At 43.2% G+C, this 17420-nt stretch overlaps 2 protein-coding genes across 5 annotated transcripts in view; one reads left to right on the top strand and one right to left on the bottom strand.

Moving 5' to 3' along the window:
* The window catches only part of EXOC5 (exocyst complex component 5), a 43636-nt gene extending 39569 nt beyond the window's left edge, over nt 1-4067 (bottom strand). For all 3 annotated transcript variants that reach the window (XM_067295126.1, XM_067295125.1, XM_067295127.1), the window contains exon 1: nt 3963-4067. In XM_067295126.1, coding sequence (XP_067151227.1) covers nt 3963-3989 — 27 coding nt within the window. In that variant the 5' untranslated portion in view covers nt 3990-4067. The remainder of the gene's footprint in view (nt 1-3962) is intronic.
* Nucleotides 4068-4276: 209 nt separating this feature from the next.
* Nucleotides 4277-13235, top strand: AP5M1 (adaptor related protein complex 5 subunit mu 1). Of its 2 annotated transcripts, none has more exons than XM_067295124.1 (8): nt 4277-4378; nt 7908-8556; nt 10113-10340; nt 10438-10577; nt 11342-11427; nt 11524-11639; nt 11896-11992; nt 13070-13235. In XM_067295124.1, the coding sequence occupies exons 1-8, from the start codon at nt 4311-4313 to the stop codon at nt 13156-13158; spliced, it is 1473 nt and encodes a 490-aa protein (XP_067151225.1). In that variant the 5' UTR covers nt 4277-4310; the 3' UTR covers nt 13159-13235. The 2 variants fall into 2 exon arrangements, with proteins under 2 accessions (XP_067151225.1, XP_013800376.2); XM_013944922.2 differs by lacking the exon at nt 4277-4378 and adding an exon at nt 6320-6628.
* Nucleotides 13236-17420: the final 4185 nt, after the last annotated feature.

Below are 17420 nucleotides of genomic sequence, written 5' to 3'. Positions count from 1 at the left end.
ACTCGACAACGCTATCGGAGGGCAGAGACCTCATTATAAACCCTAGAGCTCCTACTTCAGTTGACCTAATACTTAATCAGCTCAAAACACTTTCACATAGTCAATATTAAACTCAAAAAAGAAACACAGTCCAAGAACACCTATCTTTAAAGAATGTATCCATCACTTCTACTTCACTGATAATCTAACAGCATTGCTACATGCTAACAACACTAGCATACCTATGATTGCTAAACCAAACATCCTCACAATCCCCAGGAGTTTTCGGAAAGCTTTTAAATTATATGCAGCAAGAGCTCTAAAACTTTCATACACAAACTGTAATATACAGCCCAGCACAGAGCCAGGAACAGCCACGGTTAATAGAGGTGCTTGCCACCACTCTCATTTCTCATAACGAAACCTGCCACCACTGTGTTCGACAAAAAACAAACAAACAAGAAAAACTCACAACAACAATGAAAAAACTTCACAGGTATCAAACTGGTTCTAGTACTGACAGGTGTAAAATCTCATCAGAAGTAATCAGGAGAGAAATAAAAGTATTATTTTAATATCTAAAAGCAGGGGTTGGAAAGCAAACATTGCCAGTTCAAGATTATTGATTACTCACACTAGCAAAGCCACTTTAGTATTTCTCCCCAAAACACATCATACCCTGCCTGATCAGGCCCACCTATCAACCAAAGTATACAAGCTTTTTTTTTTTTTTTAATATAATTTGCTGTATGCTGAATCCATCTAGACAAGACAAAAACTCTGCCCTTTCAAAGACTGACCAGAGTAAACATGTCCTGCTCAGCCCAGTGGGCGAGTTTCCAACATAACTGGATGACACGACATACATTTCTCTACAAGTCACTCATCCCTTTATCCCAGTTCTTCCTGCTACACAACCTGAGTTTCCCTTAGGTGAATCCTTTCCCTTGTAAGTTATAATGCAATATTTTCATACTAGATATAGATTCTCTCCTTATGTCATCTTCACATCTAAAAGTTGGGGAACATTTCTGCAACTTTAATTATAGGTTAAACAAACCACTCAATACAGTAACATTCCCTTCAGGGGAACCCTCCAGCTTCCCAATTACCTTATGGCTCTTCTCTGCACTTTTCCTTTATATGAAAATCGTTACCACAATCTTTTCTGAAGACTCTGTAATCCAGATGGAGAACCAGTCTGCGTGCAAGGATACCAATGCCAAATACAACACTACAGAAGAACCACAGGTAAAGAGTTAGTGTTCACTGATGCTATATATATCTAATTTCCTAGGTTTATCCCTTCCTTCAGATGAACACATTAAAGATAATTCCTCACACACTCATATGACTTTGGGGTTTTTTGTTGGTGTTTTTTTTCCCCTTCATAAAATGCAACATTTACACAGTTGTTCTGCAAGCCAGAGTATCGAAGCGTGATCCTCTACGGAAATCTGATAAACATGTTCTAACCCCTCAAAGAAAAACAATACCAACTTCCCTCTATACACGTCTATATGGAGCGCCGAGAGCTCCTTCCCCTACATCCGATTTGTCTGGGCAAATGGCAACAAGCATCGTGATGGCCACCAACCCACACCGTGCCGCCGGGCCAGCCATGGCCAAAGCGGACTGTCCCTCTGCAGTCCTTCCCGCGGGGCAGGCACCCACCGGCATCCCTCTCTTCTGCAACACTCATCCTGTCTCCCAAACTGCCTCGCTCCTTCTGCAACATCCGCTATCCTGCGCAAATTAGAAAACCTGCATCTTATTTTAACAATTTTGACACATCAGCAACAAGCGTTAATTAGTTTAATTGGGATTAAATTATGTCAGAATCACTACTGTATACAGCTGTAGTAATATTTCAAAGAGTGGCATAATCTGGAAAATGTTTTTCAAGCATATTTATATAGAAGATCAGTCCTTCAGTTTCTCTTAGTACTTATAATATGAACCCCATTTTGCATTAATTAAGAAGTACTAACACATAGGGGATATTATTACATGCAGAATACTGACCAATACAGAAACAAAATGAGTTCTTTCCTTCCAAATTTTCAATGTCAAAGGTTGCATTAAAATCATCTATTCGATTTATAAAAAATAAATGAAGTTTGGCAGCATCACTTTAACACGCCACACATTCTACTGCCAATCTATAAGCTCATATAGTTTTGTTTGTATAATCTATTTTCTTTTTTTAAAGCAATCTTGCTAGTATGATTACCTATAGCTACCTGACAGCCTCTTTCCTATTTTAAATTTCCCTCATAGCTCTGCAGAAACTGCTGAAAACCATCTATTACAAGTGTCATTTGCAAGTCCTTTGCCTGTTATCAGATGAAGTCCAACAGTCAATTTCTTTACAGCTTTCAACTTCCCTCTAGCTCTATAAACGCGGCCCTATCCATCCAGCCAATACTACCGACTTAATAAGAGATATGCCTGAAGTGGATGATAACCTGGTTCGAGCTGGTCTGTATAAATGAAACTAAATTGGACCTCACCACATTAAAATCCAGTTTAGCAACAATCATTATTAAATTACATTTTGGCTTACTGGAGGGAGAACGAGTCCACATTCTGTTCATTTCCAACATAGATCCTTCTGCACAGTTTCACGTATCTATGTTGCAAATGACTTTCAAACACACTTCTGTGCAAACATGGCAGCAAAATACTGCCCTCAGCACAGAGCCAGTGGTCACTCCCATAATAAGCACCTTCACGGCAATCACCTCAAATTAATTTAGTGATCTTGGATATAACCTCTCTCGCCTTTGTGGTGAAAGAGAAACGAGAGCAGGAAAGAAAGAAATACTGGTTACCATATTGGAAAACAACTTTTCAAACCCTATCTCTAGGCAAAGGCCTCACCTACTGTGCAATTTTATCTTTATTACCATCAGAAAATGGAACCGATTGTTGCATGATCCAACACAGGCAAAACATACAGTTTTCTTTCCACGCCCAAGGTATCTCACATTCAACACCCCACAGAGAGCAGAACCACATCAGCGTCACGTTGAGAAATCAACGGGCTCCTGGAAGGGTCAGGGAGGCGCAGGGAGGGTACGAAGCCTGACACCTACCCACCTTCAATAAGGCATATCAATTTTGCTATTTTTTAAACCATGCACGCCGAAAGAAATGAGTCACAAGGCTCACGTGTCACAGTACTGATTCAGAAATACGAGCGAACACAATGCCTTTATGTAAGCCACAGATCCTGCAGCGGAACAGGAGAGCAGCTCTCCCGAAGGCCGGGGAAAGCGCGTCCCGGCGTTAACACCCCGAGCGAGCACCACGCTCCGGAGCGACTCACGCAGCGCACACGGGACGCCCGATAAGGGCTGATCGCCACGCGCCGGCGCTGGGAGACAAGCCCCGTTCGCCAGATGCAGAAGTCCAGGCCAGAGGAGAAGCATTTGCCCGGCGGTGGGCGAATCTCCTGCTCGGCTCGCGCCTGGCCTTGGCGGAGCCGTTCGGCTCGCGGGGCCTCGCGCCCACGGCTGCTGGAGGGAGCACAAGCGTTATTTCCCTCCTCGAGGGCGGCACAAGGAGGTGACAACGCTCGGTGCCACGGTACCGGGGTCAGCTGAACCTGCGCCTCGGAGACGAGGAGAGCGACGTTATTTGCTTTTTCGGTGGCGCCCACATCGCCGGTGCCGGCTCGGACTCTGGCGCACGGCAGCGAACCGGCGCAGGCGGCCCAGGCCCGGCCGCCACCGGCGGAGGAGGCCCGGGGGCCTCGCAGGAACGGGGAAGGGCACAGCTCCTCGCCCAAACTTTCTCTTTCCCCTGCGTTTTCTCACCTTCCCGCCGCTCTCCCCCCACCCCCCCCCCAGCCGCGGCTCCCGCCCCGGGGCCTCGCAGCGCCGCCCGCCCCGCGGCTGCGCCCACGGGACCCCCCAGCCCCGGGCCCCGCACGGAGCCGGGCCCCAGCCGCCGCCGCCGCCCCCCGCCGCCGCGCCCACCTCGAAGAGCTCGGCCGTGGTGGCCATGGCCGCAGGGAGGCGGCGGGCTCCTCAGCGGCCCCGCGCCGCCCCGCCGCCGCCGCCCATTGTGTCCCGCCGCGCCGGCACCGGCACCAGCAGCAGCAGCAGCAGCGGCCGCCGCGGCGCCGCCTCCGCCCGCCGGAAATGGGCCTGCGCCGGGCGGCCGCCGCCGCCGCGCGCAGCTCGCGGCCCCTCCCCGGCCCCGGCAACGCCGCCGCCGCCGCCGCCCTCGGCGCCGCGCCGCTCCGGGGGGGAGCAGAGCAGAGCGGAGCGAAGCGGAGCGGGGCGGCGGCGGCTTCTCCGCCCTCGGCCCGCGGCGGCTCCGCCATGGCGCTGCGGGCGCTGTGGCTCGTCAGGCACGACCCGGCGGCCGGCGGCGCCGTGCTCTTCTCCCGGTAAGGCCGGCGGGGCCCGGGGCTCCCCCGCTCGCCGCCGCGCCGCGCTGCGCTGCGCCGTGACGCGGCGGGGACAGGAGAGAGGGGCGAAATGGCGGGTGCGCCGCCGCCTCAAGGCCGCCCCGAGGCCGACACGGCCGCGGGGGGGGGGAGGGAAGGGAGAGGCTGCGCGCTCCGCGTCACCGCACGCGGCTCCCCAAACTCGCAGGTTCTGCTGACGCCGCCTTGGCGCTCCGCTTTTTGGGTTTTTTTTTTGTTTTGTTTTCTTTTGTTTTCTTTTGCAGCTTCTGCATTTTTGGGAGGTGACTTTGTTTTCTCTCTTCCCGTGGTGGCCTCGCCGCCCGGTTACGAGCGGTGGTTACGGCGCTGCCCCGAGAAGGAAGCAGGCGCTGTCGGAAACCCACACGTTTTGCTGATCTTCCCCTTTAATATCGTTCGCAACTGTGCTAAAAGTACAGTATTTTCAGACAGAAATTTAACTTTCCGTTGGATTTTAATTTTTGCACGCGAAGAGAGGGTGGTTTTTTAAGTCAATGGACCAAAAGAGGGCTTATTTAAAACTCCGCAAAGAGTTCTGAGCGAAAAGGCTTTAGGCCGGGCGAGCTGGTTTTGTTGGTCTGGCAAATTTTGTGCCCGTTTCTCTGTATTCGCTGCGATTGCGGAGGTCTGTATTCCAAGGAAGGAGAGGGAAAATGGGAGTCTGGGAAAGGGAAAAATCCTGGCAGCTGGGGACAGGACTTACGGTCCCAATCCAAGCTCAGTAAAACTGAAGAGAGAACTGAGAAAGAGGAGAAAAGAAAAGAGCAAGTAGTGTTTCTTCAGATGCAGGCAGATCTTGACATCGCATGTTCCTCTTATTTTTCCAGGATTAGCGTTAGAGCGCTTGTATTACCTGCAGGAGTAGAGATGAGGCCTCCCCTCTCCAAACACAGAAGGAGGGAAAGCCCCTGTCCCCAAAAGCTGAGAGTGCGATCAAGACAAGAAGGAGGGGGGCTAGTGACAGATATCTGAAGTAACCTGTCACACAGGCAGTGGCAGAGACAAGAAATACAGCTCCTTTGAAAAGGGCAGACCAGACTTGATACTTCACGTGATTTCCAGATTTAGATCTTTCAAGTTCCCAGAGGAAATAATAGAGCTGTGGAAACCCCAAGTTTATCCTCCTAACCGACCTTAAATTCAACAAAGGACGTGGACAATATAAAGAATGCTGGATCACGTGGAAACTGTTGGTTTCAGGACTTAGGCACTCAGCTGGAGATACGTGAGCCCTGATCTTTAACCTTAGAGAAGACATCTGGGACATCAAAGCATTCCACTTTTTTGAGCAGATCATAACTTAATTCAGGCAAGGAGTGTGTTCTCTCTCTTGAATCGCCAAAGCTCGTTCATCCCAGGAAACTTTCGTCTTTTTAAGTTTTCATCACTTTCTAGAAGGGAATACTGCATGGCCAAGGGAGAGCAGAAGGCCTAACTAACCACCTAGTGACTCAGCTGAATCTGAGAAGGTTCACTAGCAGTATGAGAAGATTGCAGCGGCGTGGGGGAGCTTCAGCAAACGGAGCAGGCAGATTGGGCTGTTAGCACAACATCAGGCGGAAATATCTTCCCTCCCTTTGTTTTAGAAACATCGGCTGAAAATAAGATGCTCGCCAAGCTGACAAGAAGCCTCTTATCAACAGCCTTGCTCAGGAAGTCCTCGTAAACTTTCGAGCTGCAAAACCGTTCTGTTTCCTTGCTGCTCAAAATAGACTGGAGACTGCGGGGATGCATCTTGCTGTCTTCTGCATCCTGTTTACGGATCTCGTAGCTCTGGCTTCTCTCCGCTTAGGTTTGCCTTTTCCTTGCTGAAACACTCGTGATGCCTGATCAAGAATCAAACAAAAAAGCACAGTGACTAAAAATAAGCAGGAGGAAAGCATAGCTGCCTCCAGTAAGAAACTCTGCTACTCAGTTAAGAAAAAGAGATGTAAGGGGGACTTTCAGCTGATAGGATAAGAACCATGCGAGTATTCAGGAGCAGAAGAGGAACATTACATACAGAGGCCATAGATGTACTGCATTGCTGTGATCACAAGTTCCATAGCAATTTAAGAAACAGACTATTGATATGTCTTTAAAAAGATCGTATAAAAAGGGAGCTAATCGAAGGCATTTACAAATGTGTGGATTTTTCTCCCGTGTTTGGTGTTTATAAATGTGGGCCTAAGCACAAACAAACATGCGGTCTGGGAAGAGATCTGTTACAAGGTGATTAGAAAAGTGATTTAATTAGTTCCATGGTGTGTAACCTGTGATAAGGATTTTGAGGATTCATGGATAACTACTAAGGAAATCCACAGCTTAATTTAGAGACTCAGGGGAGTTCATAGTTCCAAAAAAGATGAAAAGCAGTGCAATAGTAGAAATAATCATTTTTCTTTTCTTGGCTATTTATTAAAAGACAACTCTTCAGTTCTTTTTGATAGATTTAGGTTAGCTTGAGAAGAAATTCATCCCTCTTTTCTTGAAAAAAATAATACTAATAATACAGAGAAAAAATCCCCAGATGTTGCATTAAACAGCTAATGTGATTTTTCTCAAACATTATCTGTAGAAAATTTAAAGTGAAATGTACACATTGATACAACATAGCCATTTTAAAATACACAAAAACTTGTGTCTCTGTAAGATTATGATTACATCTCAAATACTCATAAGCTGAAAAATTAAATGATGAACCAGTCATAGCAGCTTTAAATTACACATGTTGCACATATGCTGTAGAATCTATTTAACCCCCCGCAAAAAACATGCAGCTGTTACTGGAAAAATGGGACTTATGTGCAGTGAAATCTTTTTGGACTTATAATTTTATAAAGATTTTTTAGTAATCTTGTCAGATCAGTTAAAGCAACCACTGCAGATCAGTTGTGCAGGCTCAGAATGGCAATGCAAAACCTGCATTCAAGTAACTTGAGTGATACTGTCTCATAAAACCAGTATTTACTAGAAGTAGCAGAAATACAATACTGTATATATACAAAAAACTCTTGTAATTGAATTTGGTTACATGGGACATCTGTTTTCTTAGATGTCTGAAAACTAGTCTTCAGTATGATCTGGCCTCTTAGAAATACTTAGCTGTTGAAGTTCTGCTGCACGGGCGTGAATCATGCTTGGTTTTAGTAGGGTTGTTTAAGCATCCTACATCTTTGTGCAACAGGAAAGGTAGACAGACGGACAAATGTACATTTCATTAAAAAAATGAGTGAATGTGTTTGCTCAAAGTGCCCAGTAAAAATCTGCCAGCTAGCGTGAATCCAAATTACATGTGCAAAAGTTTTATTGACAATGATTTTACATTTTGATCCGAAGAGAAACCCATCCTTGATTATATCAATATTCTAAAGATTTTTATAATGCTCCTTGCATTCTGTGACAACCAGCAATGGGATTGTGTGGCTCTGCTTTTAGGAATTATGTTTGCGTGATGTTCTGGGCGGGCAAAGGTGAGTAGCATTAAGACACTGTTTTTTCCATGTCACAGACGTTACCCCACTGTCGAAACACGAGCAAAGACCTTCAATGGATCAACACATGTGACTGTGCCAGACGACAACGCTTTTCTTAAAGCCTTGCTTTTTGAACTTAGACTCACGGATCAGAATTTCGTGGAGTATCGAGATACCTGTACTCGCATCAATAAGGCATCAGTATATGCGGTGCGCACTGAAGGAGGGGATCTCTGGCCCGTGCTTGCTTTCCAGAAGAGTGGTCTGATCTATGTGTGTCTTCCGCTGGTCGAGCAGGCCTTGAAGCCGCGACCGCCCCTCCTTAGCATCAGTGGGATCTCGCAAGGACTCGATCTTTTGTCAGGCATTCTGGACTTCGTCTCTCCCAGTCGGAAAAATGAAGCTGAGTTGAGTGCAAAAATAGGCCAGCTTCGAAATTTGCTTCTACAGGCCTGTCCTCTTGGCACCCCCTTACAAACAAACTTATGCAGCTTAAACAGCTCATTCGATGACATTCAGGATTTTTCTACAAATCGCGATCCGAAGCAACCAGCTTGGAGAACCAACACGTATAAAGGCAAACCGCACGTTAATGTTTGCATCGCAGAAAAAGTCAAGTGTATGCAATATGACAAAAGAGATGTCGTGGACATGTGGCAAGTGTATGGAACTGTAACTTGCAAGGTGAGAGCCTTTCTTGTGCAAGTCTGACCAAACTACTGCCGTTCAGGCACACTGAGAAAGTAAATATTCGTCTCATTTTACTTTAGTACGTGATCTGTGAACTTCCAATACTGTAATATTGGAAGGTGTAACAGACTATTGCATACTAGCAGGGAATTTTATTTTGATCTTTATTGTTACTTTCCTGCATACTTCATGCATTTTTCACTATTTGTGGGACTTAAATTTCCAGCGGTAGCTACATCCTATGTATTTCCCCAAGTTTTTCATTTTTTAAATGAAACAGGGAGAAATCATTTCATGCAGTGTTTGCATATAAAGACTAAGAAATGGTGATGATAATGCCAAGTTTACTTCCAGCAGTCTAATAGACAATGTGTTTAATAGTGGTTAGAAACTGAATTCACGAGTAAGTCTTCTGCAGGTGTCTTCACATGAGTGGGTTTTTTTATTAATTTTCTTACTAAACAAAAGTTTATCTTCTGCCTTGCTTCATTCTAGTATAACAAAATTTTGAATCCACAAATGCAGTTTTTATGACTGACATAAAAACAGTTGATACAGAGTCCAGTGAACAAAACCATTTTTATAATTATTTGAATATTTTTGTATATGACAAAGGTATTCATTCTTTAGGACTAAAAATCAGGGAGTGTTGATTAAAGGTATCAGTAATAATTATGAAATCTGTTAGTATAATACAAAATATGTTAATATTTGTATCTTCTACAATTAGTGTAGAGCTTTTATCACAAAGTTTAACACTCTTCTTTGTCTCAAATTGTGCTTAGGAAGCACACTACCTTATCACGGTACACTGCATTTGTAACTGCTGCTGTTTTAAGAGGAGAAAGACTTTCTAATAAAGTGGATCATGGTAATTTAATTATTAGCAAGAGGTGGTGGGATACTCATCTCCCAAGGAAGCCAACCTAAGTACGGCACTTCTGAAGACTGGGTTATTTCCCACCAGCCATGGTGGTAGGGATTATGTTGGCGAACAGCTTCCTGCTCTCCGAGGGACATGTTTCTAGGTCATCTTGCAGAGTGGATGGCCTTACATAAAAAGAAAGCCCTGGTGTAACCGTGCGCTGCTGAGCTGGCACGTGAAGGGACGAGGCAATGGATGCGCTGCACGTGGTTGCTGAGAGAAAGCTGACATGGGACCGCCGTGGCCATTAATAGCATGTTTGAATCTATTAAGCAGATGTTGTAAAAGTAACTGAATTAATTAGGCTGTCACTGAGTGTGTTTATATAACGTTTACAATAATTTAGCTATAACGGTAAGTTCTTGGCTTTCTTGTATGCTGTTTTCTTGATAAAGAATATTTGTAAATTAAAAGCCATGTAGCCAAGGCTCTGGGCCAGTAGCCGTGCTGTGTGAAAGTCTATGGAAGAGGGAAGGGGAGTTTGTTTTGAAAGCGTTCGTTAGTACTAATGTTTGAAACCGGTTGAAATCTCCAGTGTGATAATGTTTGCATTTGATTTTTAAACATGTAATTCGGATTTGAGGGAAATATTTTAGAATAACTTCTTGACTTCATTTTTTTCAAGTGTGATATAGAGGGAGCTGCACCAAATGTAACCCTAAGTTTGAATCTCCCTACTAATGGCTCTCCGCTCCAAGATATCCTGGTCCATCATTGTGTGACTTCCCTTGACTCTGCCATGCTCATGGCCAGCAGTGTCGATGCGCTGGATGATTCTGCGTTTAGTGGACCTTACAAATTTCCTTTCATTCCTCCATCAGATTCATTCAACTTATGTTCCTACACTTCCCAGGTAATAACATCCTTGATCCTCATTGTTTTCTGGTTTTCAAAGAGGAATAAAAATGTCTGTGCTTCTCAAGGGAATAAAAATATCTGTTCTTCTCCAGGTGCCTGTCCCGCCAATTTTGGGACGTTACCAACTGAATGAAGAGGGATCACAGTTAAAATTAACAGTTAATTTAAAACTTCATGAAAGTATAAAGAATACTTTTGAGTACTGTGAAGCTCGTATACCTTTTTTTAACAGGTAAGAATAGGAAATCATAAATACGTTTCTTACTTTTCTCTGTAATCTTCCTAAAATGAACCTGTCAGGAGTCAGTATAACAGGTTTTGCTACATCAAAACAATAGCAGTGGACACTGACCTAGTAAGGTGTCAAGAAACCCACTTGGAATTCTTGTAATTTCCGCTCAGAATATTTGATAACATTCTGAATACTTTTTTTTTTTTTTTTTTTTTTTTTTTTTTTAGTATCCTGTTTCCCCATGGTATTTTTTTTTCACGTTAAATGCAGTCACAATCCTCCAGGTGGATTAAGTCTTGAGACCACTTCCAACCCAGGGTTACCTGTTCCTTAAGACTGCTAATCCTAGCTACAGATCAGCTTATCAAAAATATAGTTATTTAGAATTAAAATGATCGTTTTCCTTTAAGCCTCTCTGACAACTGCCATGACTATATTGCCACATAATTATCATGAAAATTTAAAGATGAAATGATACAAAGTTGCTGGTGCTGATCATAGTGTTCGTAAAATACTCTCAATGAACTGAAGACAGTGGAATATCAACAGCTCTCTTATGATTACTAGGTTGAAACCACAGTGATTTCCTCCTGCTCTATAATTTCTTTCCATAAATTAGTGGTGTGTTTGGATTGGTATGATTTGTCTGTATGCACATAAAGAATGGCTTTCAGTATTTGTTACTTTCTTTAACAAAGTAACTGTTAACAAATACTGAATAATACGAATTCCAATGGCTTTATTACTCCTCTCCCATACTATAGGGGCCCAATCGCTCATTTAGAATACAAAGTTAGTTACGGCCAGCTGGATCTCTCACGAGAGAAGAGCTTACTGGTTTGGGTCATAGGTAAGCTATGTACCCCTACACCCTCCTACCTCCTCCCCCAATCAGTTTTGCATATTGTAAACACAGATGTATAATAGATGCTGTTTCTGGCTTTAGGACAAAAGTTCCCTAAGTCTTTGGAAATTTCTCTTACTGGAACTGTGACTTTTGGCACTCTAAGTGAAGAGCACCCAACTGATATCATTTGCACTGGGAACACTGCTTATGTAAAAGTAAGTTGCAATCTCTGTGAAAAGATGTCTTAGTAATCATTTTTTTATTGTCTTAAATTGGCTATGAAGATACACTGATTTTGACCAGACATAATTATTAACCTCTTTGTTCTCAGTATGGAGTTTTCTATTTTCTTGCCTACAGGATATGATATCCTTGTCATTTGGGGATACACTTGCACACCAAAAGCATGTAACATAGGTACAGCAAGCGTAACAGCATGCATCTGATCATGTTTTTCCTCTTTTTCTGCAGCTGTATTTTAGGATCCCAGACTTCACACTTACTGGATGTTACGTAGACCAGCATTCTGTTCAGCTCTTTTCACCAGGAAAACCAAAAATTAATGCATGTGAGTTACCAAGCATGTTGATTATTTAACTGAAACTTCGTATTGAAGTTATGAATTAGATGTCAATGACTAAAATTAAGTAACTAAAGTTGGGCAACTCTTTTCCTGGTTTTCTTGGGACATGCCAGACAATTTTTCTCTCTGCTTTGTATTCTTTTTTCCAGGGATGCTTAATGCACCTGTAGAGTAGAGACTGGCATCTCCCCTTTTAGATGAAAGCCCTTGTCACTCAGTTATAAAGTCAGGTTCTCTCTTGGGCTCTCTATCCTTAGCCCTGTGATATTTTACTATGTTTTGCAAAATGGTAGAACTTTAACTGGGGGGAGAGAGAATACCTCTGTATAGTCTGGTCTCTTGGTTACAACACTTTCCTAGGGGATGTGAGGTGTAAGGTTTGAGATACAAACTGCAGTTACGGAACTCGGGCCCTGCATGCAAGGTAAGGCTGTTACTGTGGGGTCCTACATTACATCTGTAGAGCAGAAAATGGAAACCAAGTCTGCTTATCCTTGAATTAACACATGACTAGTTCCAAGTCTGCACCAAAAATATACTAATTGGGAACACAGTAGCACTCATTAAATCTGAGCAGTAGTGTCTAATGAAAGCATTTTTGTGTGTTGCTTTGTATCTGTTGTAACTTCTGCTAGTCATGTTAGCAGAAGTCTGGAAATGCATTTGAAAACTGTGATCTACACTATTAATTTTGTGACAGGTCACATTAAGTCCTCAATTGTAACACCAAAAAGCATTACTTTCATACTGTATATTTTATATCAAGTATGCAATTTATATTCATTGAATAAAATCCAAGCCATCCACCTGCTTTTGACTTGACCTCTGTTTGAATTTTAAGCTTATGACTGATACATTAGTAAAGGTAATTGAAGCTGAGACTTTAAATGTCTCATTATCAGAAACGATTTTCAAATAATAGTAAGAGTCTTACAGTTTAAAGAGGCCATTATACCTTTTCTGTGAACTAGTAAGGATGGATTAGTAGTCTCTTAACTTTGATGAAGGAATGTCTGATTGTAAGACACCTCATAATGCTTATTTTTCTTGCCTGTTTTTTAGCCCGGGAACTGATTTCCTCTGATTACTACATCTGGAATTCCAAAGCATCGGCACCTATCGTGTACAAAACCTTATTTACTAATGAATGATTTTTGTATTTAAACAAAAAAGGTGGCTAATGAAAGTAATGTCAGTGATACAGTAAAAATAAATTTGCTGCAGCATTTTTAATGTGTATGTCTTTAAAAAAATTTGTTGTGAGAAAGACCAAATGAATTTGTTTTTCTTAACAATTTAAAACCAACTTATGTTTTTAGTCCTGGATAGCAACTTAGAGAAGGCAATCTGAAAAGTACTTGCCATGCCCATTTATATGTTCCTTCTAACATTAACTGGTACAAAATAAGTACCCAGTGATGCGGATGATGTCGACTGGCATGCTTGAGCACATCTTCCCAGGAGGACTTGCAGTTACTTCACTGGCTTTGTAAACCAAAGGGTTCACCAGGACATGAAAGCTTTCAATGTCTTACTCCAGTCCTGAAGTTACAAGAATCTTATTAAACCCCAGATTAACAGGACAGTAAAAAGCAAGAGAGTTCCCTTCTTTTCACAAGATGATTTTGTGCAGAAATGAGTACAGGATACATATGAGCCAATAATGTATGAGAATTTTAAGAGAGGCAGTAAGATATGAGCCGTGCTATTAAAAGTGGAGGTAATGCAGGAATCCTTATTGCTCCTGTCTGCAGAAGTAATGAGTTCCTTTTCATATCTGCCTGCAAACTGCATTGTTCTGAGAGCTGGTATTAGTGAGTATCCAGAAGTGTGAACCTGATTTTTAAAGGCAGAAGACTAACTCTGAGCAGACAAAAACAGCTAAGTTTGCTGGAGGTTCCAAGAAGCATCACTGAGCCATTTTCCCTAGAAAAAAATAGGCTTAAAGGAAAAGGACTCAGCTTACAGAGGAAACCTCTAATTTTGAGAAGAAAATTGGTATCTGCAGGAACACAGGAAATGGACTTTAAGAGAGTTATCAGGAAATGAGCAAATTCTGAAAGGCTGGTGAAAAACTGAGGGAACCTGGAGAGCAGCACAAAAGAAAAGAAGAATGCCGTCTAATAACTGAGCATGCCAGCTGCTCCTGCCGTACCTCTTGTTTAACTGTACGCTGTGTGATAAATAAGATTAGTGATTATGTAAGGGGAAAAGTTTTAAGCTATAATTTTAAAAATGCTTAGATTGAGATAGTAATCTAATTGGTTGGTTAAATGTTCTAAAGAGTGGATTAATTCATGTGAAACATGCCGTTCGGCTGAAACTGCTATGCAAACTTACCAAGGAGAGCCATGCTATGACCCATTTCACGAAGATGCTGTGTCCATTGTGATCAGCAGGCAAAAGGTGAATTAATGAATTTGCCCTGAATCCAGCCCCCACCCATTACAGTCAGCTGCATGCCTTGACACCACAATATGCGTGGGGAAAGGGGTCTCTCTGCTGAAAGGGTTCAGATCATGCTCCGTGTGCTAGGCACCCGCTGCAGAATTTCAGTATGCAGTGTTTGCTTCCAGCCTTCCCATGCGAAATACAGAAGCTGTCTACAGCACAGCAGCCCGGCGGAGAGATGGCTTTTCTCCTTCATAGGTGTCTAAAGGAAATGCTGTGCAATGATGGGACTGTGGAAACTCTCAGTGCATTAGAACAGGAGAGTCCCCTTGTACTTCAAAGCACGGAGGCCTTCCCAAATCATGTTCCTTTTTGGTTTTTCTCTTGCCCATGTTTCCAGCTTCTGTCAAGATTAGGACAGCTGCAGCACTCAGGAATGCAGGTGGTTTAGGTTACTTTGGGCACAGCTATCAATGTGGGTTTGGATGGAGGAAGAGGATGGGTGATGCTTCTCTTCTAGCCATGAGCAGCTTTATACAACTTAGGGGAAGCCATTGCCCATTCTGATTAGAAGAGGTTTTGCTCCATAAACCTCTGGATTATAGGCCTAGCCTGCTTTTGCTGCAGTGCTCTGCTCCTGCTCAGGGATAGCTCTATAGCAAGAGAAGAGGGGAAGAGAGGCTGTGTCTGCCCTCTAACAAAGTGCGGCTGAAGCCTCTGGCAATCTTGCACATGCAACATACTCTGGTCTTTGAAAAGGACCCATGAACTTGTCAGACAGCAAAACACGTTAAATTGGCATGTGCCTTAATCCAACAGGCATGTGCACCAACCGTGAGACACCAGCACTGGTAGAGAGAGAGAGTCTGATTAAGCCTTTCTCCTGACCTGGTGACTACACTTCTATTTTGGGAAGGGGAAAGGCTGAATCTCATGGATGCTTAGTAAGCCTGAGTCTTAGCAAGTTCAGGTGAGGGTGTCTCCTGTGATATGGAGGAGGTGGGTTTGCATCCTCGTGGAAAAGAAGGGAATTGAACATGCATTCTCCATCCCCTGTGAGGTAAAAGGGAAGGAACATACTGATTTTCTCTCTGGCACTGGCTGCTTTTTCCATAACACCTAGTCTGTGAGAGCTGCCTGAACCACTACCATGCTATGCAAAGGAGATAAGCAGAGGAAAACTTGATCTCATTCAAACTAGACAGCAAGCAACTCAGCTCTGTCATGACTGAGGTACCTTTAGTCATTCCCTGCAGAACACAGGACATGGGAGAGAAATAAGTGATGTGTGTAGAGGGTTTCAGGTGCCTCCAGAGCTAGGCAGCAAATAGAGACATCAGGGAGACTACAGTTTTGGTCTTCCTGGAAGCCAATGTTCAAGGAGTTACAAATGACTAAACCCTTCTGTAGATCTTTATGCATTCCCTGGTAGTTCCTCCAGCAGTTTCACTATTTCTCTGCATGCTCTGGCCATTTTTCATGTTTGTAAGAGGGAGAAAAGATCACTAAAAAACAAATAAGGAAGACGCGACTATAAGTTCACCAGAGTCTGAGGACTCTGTGGCAGTGGTGATATCTAACAGTAGTTCTGGTGGGCAGATGATTGAGTACTGTATCTGTGGTGTCCCTTTAGCTATTTAAAGTATCAACACCTTTTCTGAAGATAGTACAATTGCTTAAAAATATTCAATTTTAAAGGAAAAAATTAAGAATTCTCTTTTGTTACAGAGCACTGTTTTTTCCACAGGAGCACTTGCTGCTTCAAGTGCTCGGTATTTATAATTTCCTCACAGGTATAGATTGCGTGCAGATGCATGCAGATAGCTTTGCACGAAGAGTTTTAAAAGAGCTAGCTGAGGAGTTCTTCAGACTTAGTATTGCATTTCAAAGAACTAGAAGAAAACGAACATGCAAATCTTTGACAAGAATAAACAGAAAGACTTAAAAGTGTTGGCTTATTGACCTGATGTGGTCCCAAATAAAATAGTGGGTATAAATAAGCATAGAGTTAATCTAGAACTCACTTCATTAATAAAATGAACTCCATTTCATAAAATTCTGGGGTAATATAAGTAATGCCAATTAATGGGAATTTATAGCAAAATTTTTTGGATGAGATTGCAGGTTCAGTTGGTAAAGATAATAGATTTGATGTAACAGACGTCTAAGAAATTAAAGCAAAGCAAAGTCCATGTGTAACCCATTAAACACATTAAAAACTAGCTGACATTTCAGAGTGCAATAGCAATGGGGAACAATCATCAAAGTGTTTTGGATCCCAACTGTGTGACTTAAAAGTTTGTGGAAGAAAACAGAATTTGCATTGATGAAATTTGTGGCTGGGGCAATCACTGAGAAGCAGTGATTAATGAAGATACTGAAACCCTCATCCAGGATGAGCTGAATAGCTCAGCAAAAACAAAAGTAGATGTTCCAGCACAAACAGTCACAGTCACAGTGTCTGGGAACAGATGCCATCTCTACAGGGTGAGAGGAAGAGGGGGCCGAGAAGGATACAAGTGTCAGAAAGACTTAGTACAAGGCTGAGGCCGTTGCTGTGGCCAGAAGGACCAATAAAATCACTGAAAGTTTAAGGAGGAAAAACACAGGAGGACGAGTACTTGGCAACAGTGTGAGCACTTGGCAAGTCTCATGAACCTACAGTGTCCCCATTTCTAGAAAATGGTCCAGACTGGGGAGCTCCTGAGACAAGCCATGAGGAGGTCAAGGTCAAGGTCTAGAAGACATGTTTTAGGATGAAGGATTCCAGGAGAGAACAAATATACAGTATGTAGGGCTCAGAGAGGACAACTGCCTTGGGGTGCAGGGTTGGAAGAGGGTTAGAGAGTGCATCCCCTCACTCTGAAGGGACCAGTTCTCCCTAAACCTTCCAAGGGATGTTCCCTAACCTCTGCATCGTTCATCCCTAGCTGATTTTCATGTTCTTGTCATGGAAAAGATTTCCCCTAAATCTCACCTAAATCGCCTTCATCCTTCCATGCCTGCCCACCCCTCAGTCGCC

This window comes from Apteryx mantelli, chromosome 4 (genome assembly GCF_036417845.1).
Source record: "Apteryx mantelli isolate bAptMan1 chromosome 4, bAptMan1.hap1, whole genome shotgun sequence".
Classification (NCBI taxonomy): domain Eukaryota; kingdom Metazoa; phylum Chordata; class Aves; order Apterygiformes; family Apterygidae; genus Apteryx; species Apteryx mantelli.
This window is presented reverse-complemented; position numbering and strand designations above follow the sequence as displayed.

Excerpts from the sequence above, each read along its gene's own strand:
- AP5M1 (XM_067295124.1), top strand. The coding sequence starts at position 4,311 with ATGGCGCTGCGGGCGCTGTGGCTCGTCAGGCACGACCCGGCGGCCGGC. Across the intron at positions 10,341-10,437 it reads TATGTTCCTACACTTCCCAG|GTGCCTGTCCCGCCAATTTT; the intron begins GTAATAACATCC and ends GTTCTTCTCCAG. Across the intron at positions 11,428-11,523 it reads CTTACTGGTTTGGGTCATAG|GACAAAAGTTCCCTAAGTCT; the intron begins GTAAGCTATGTA and ends TTCTGGCTTTAG.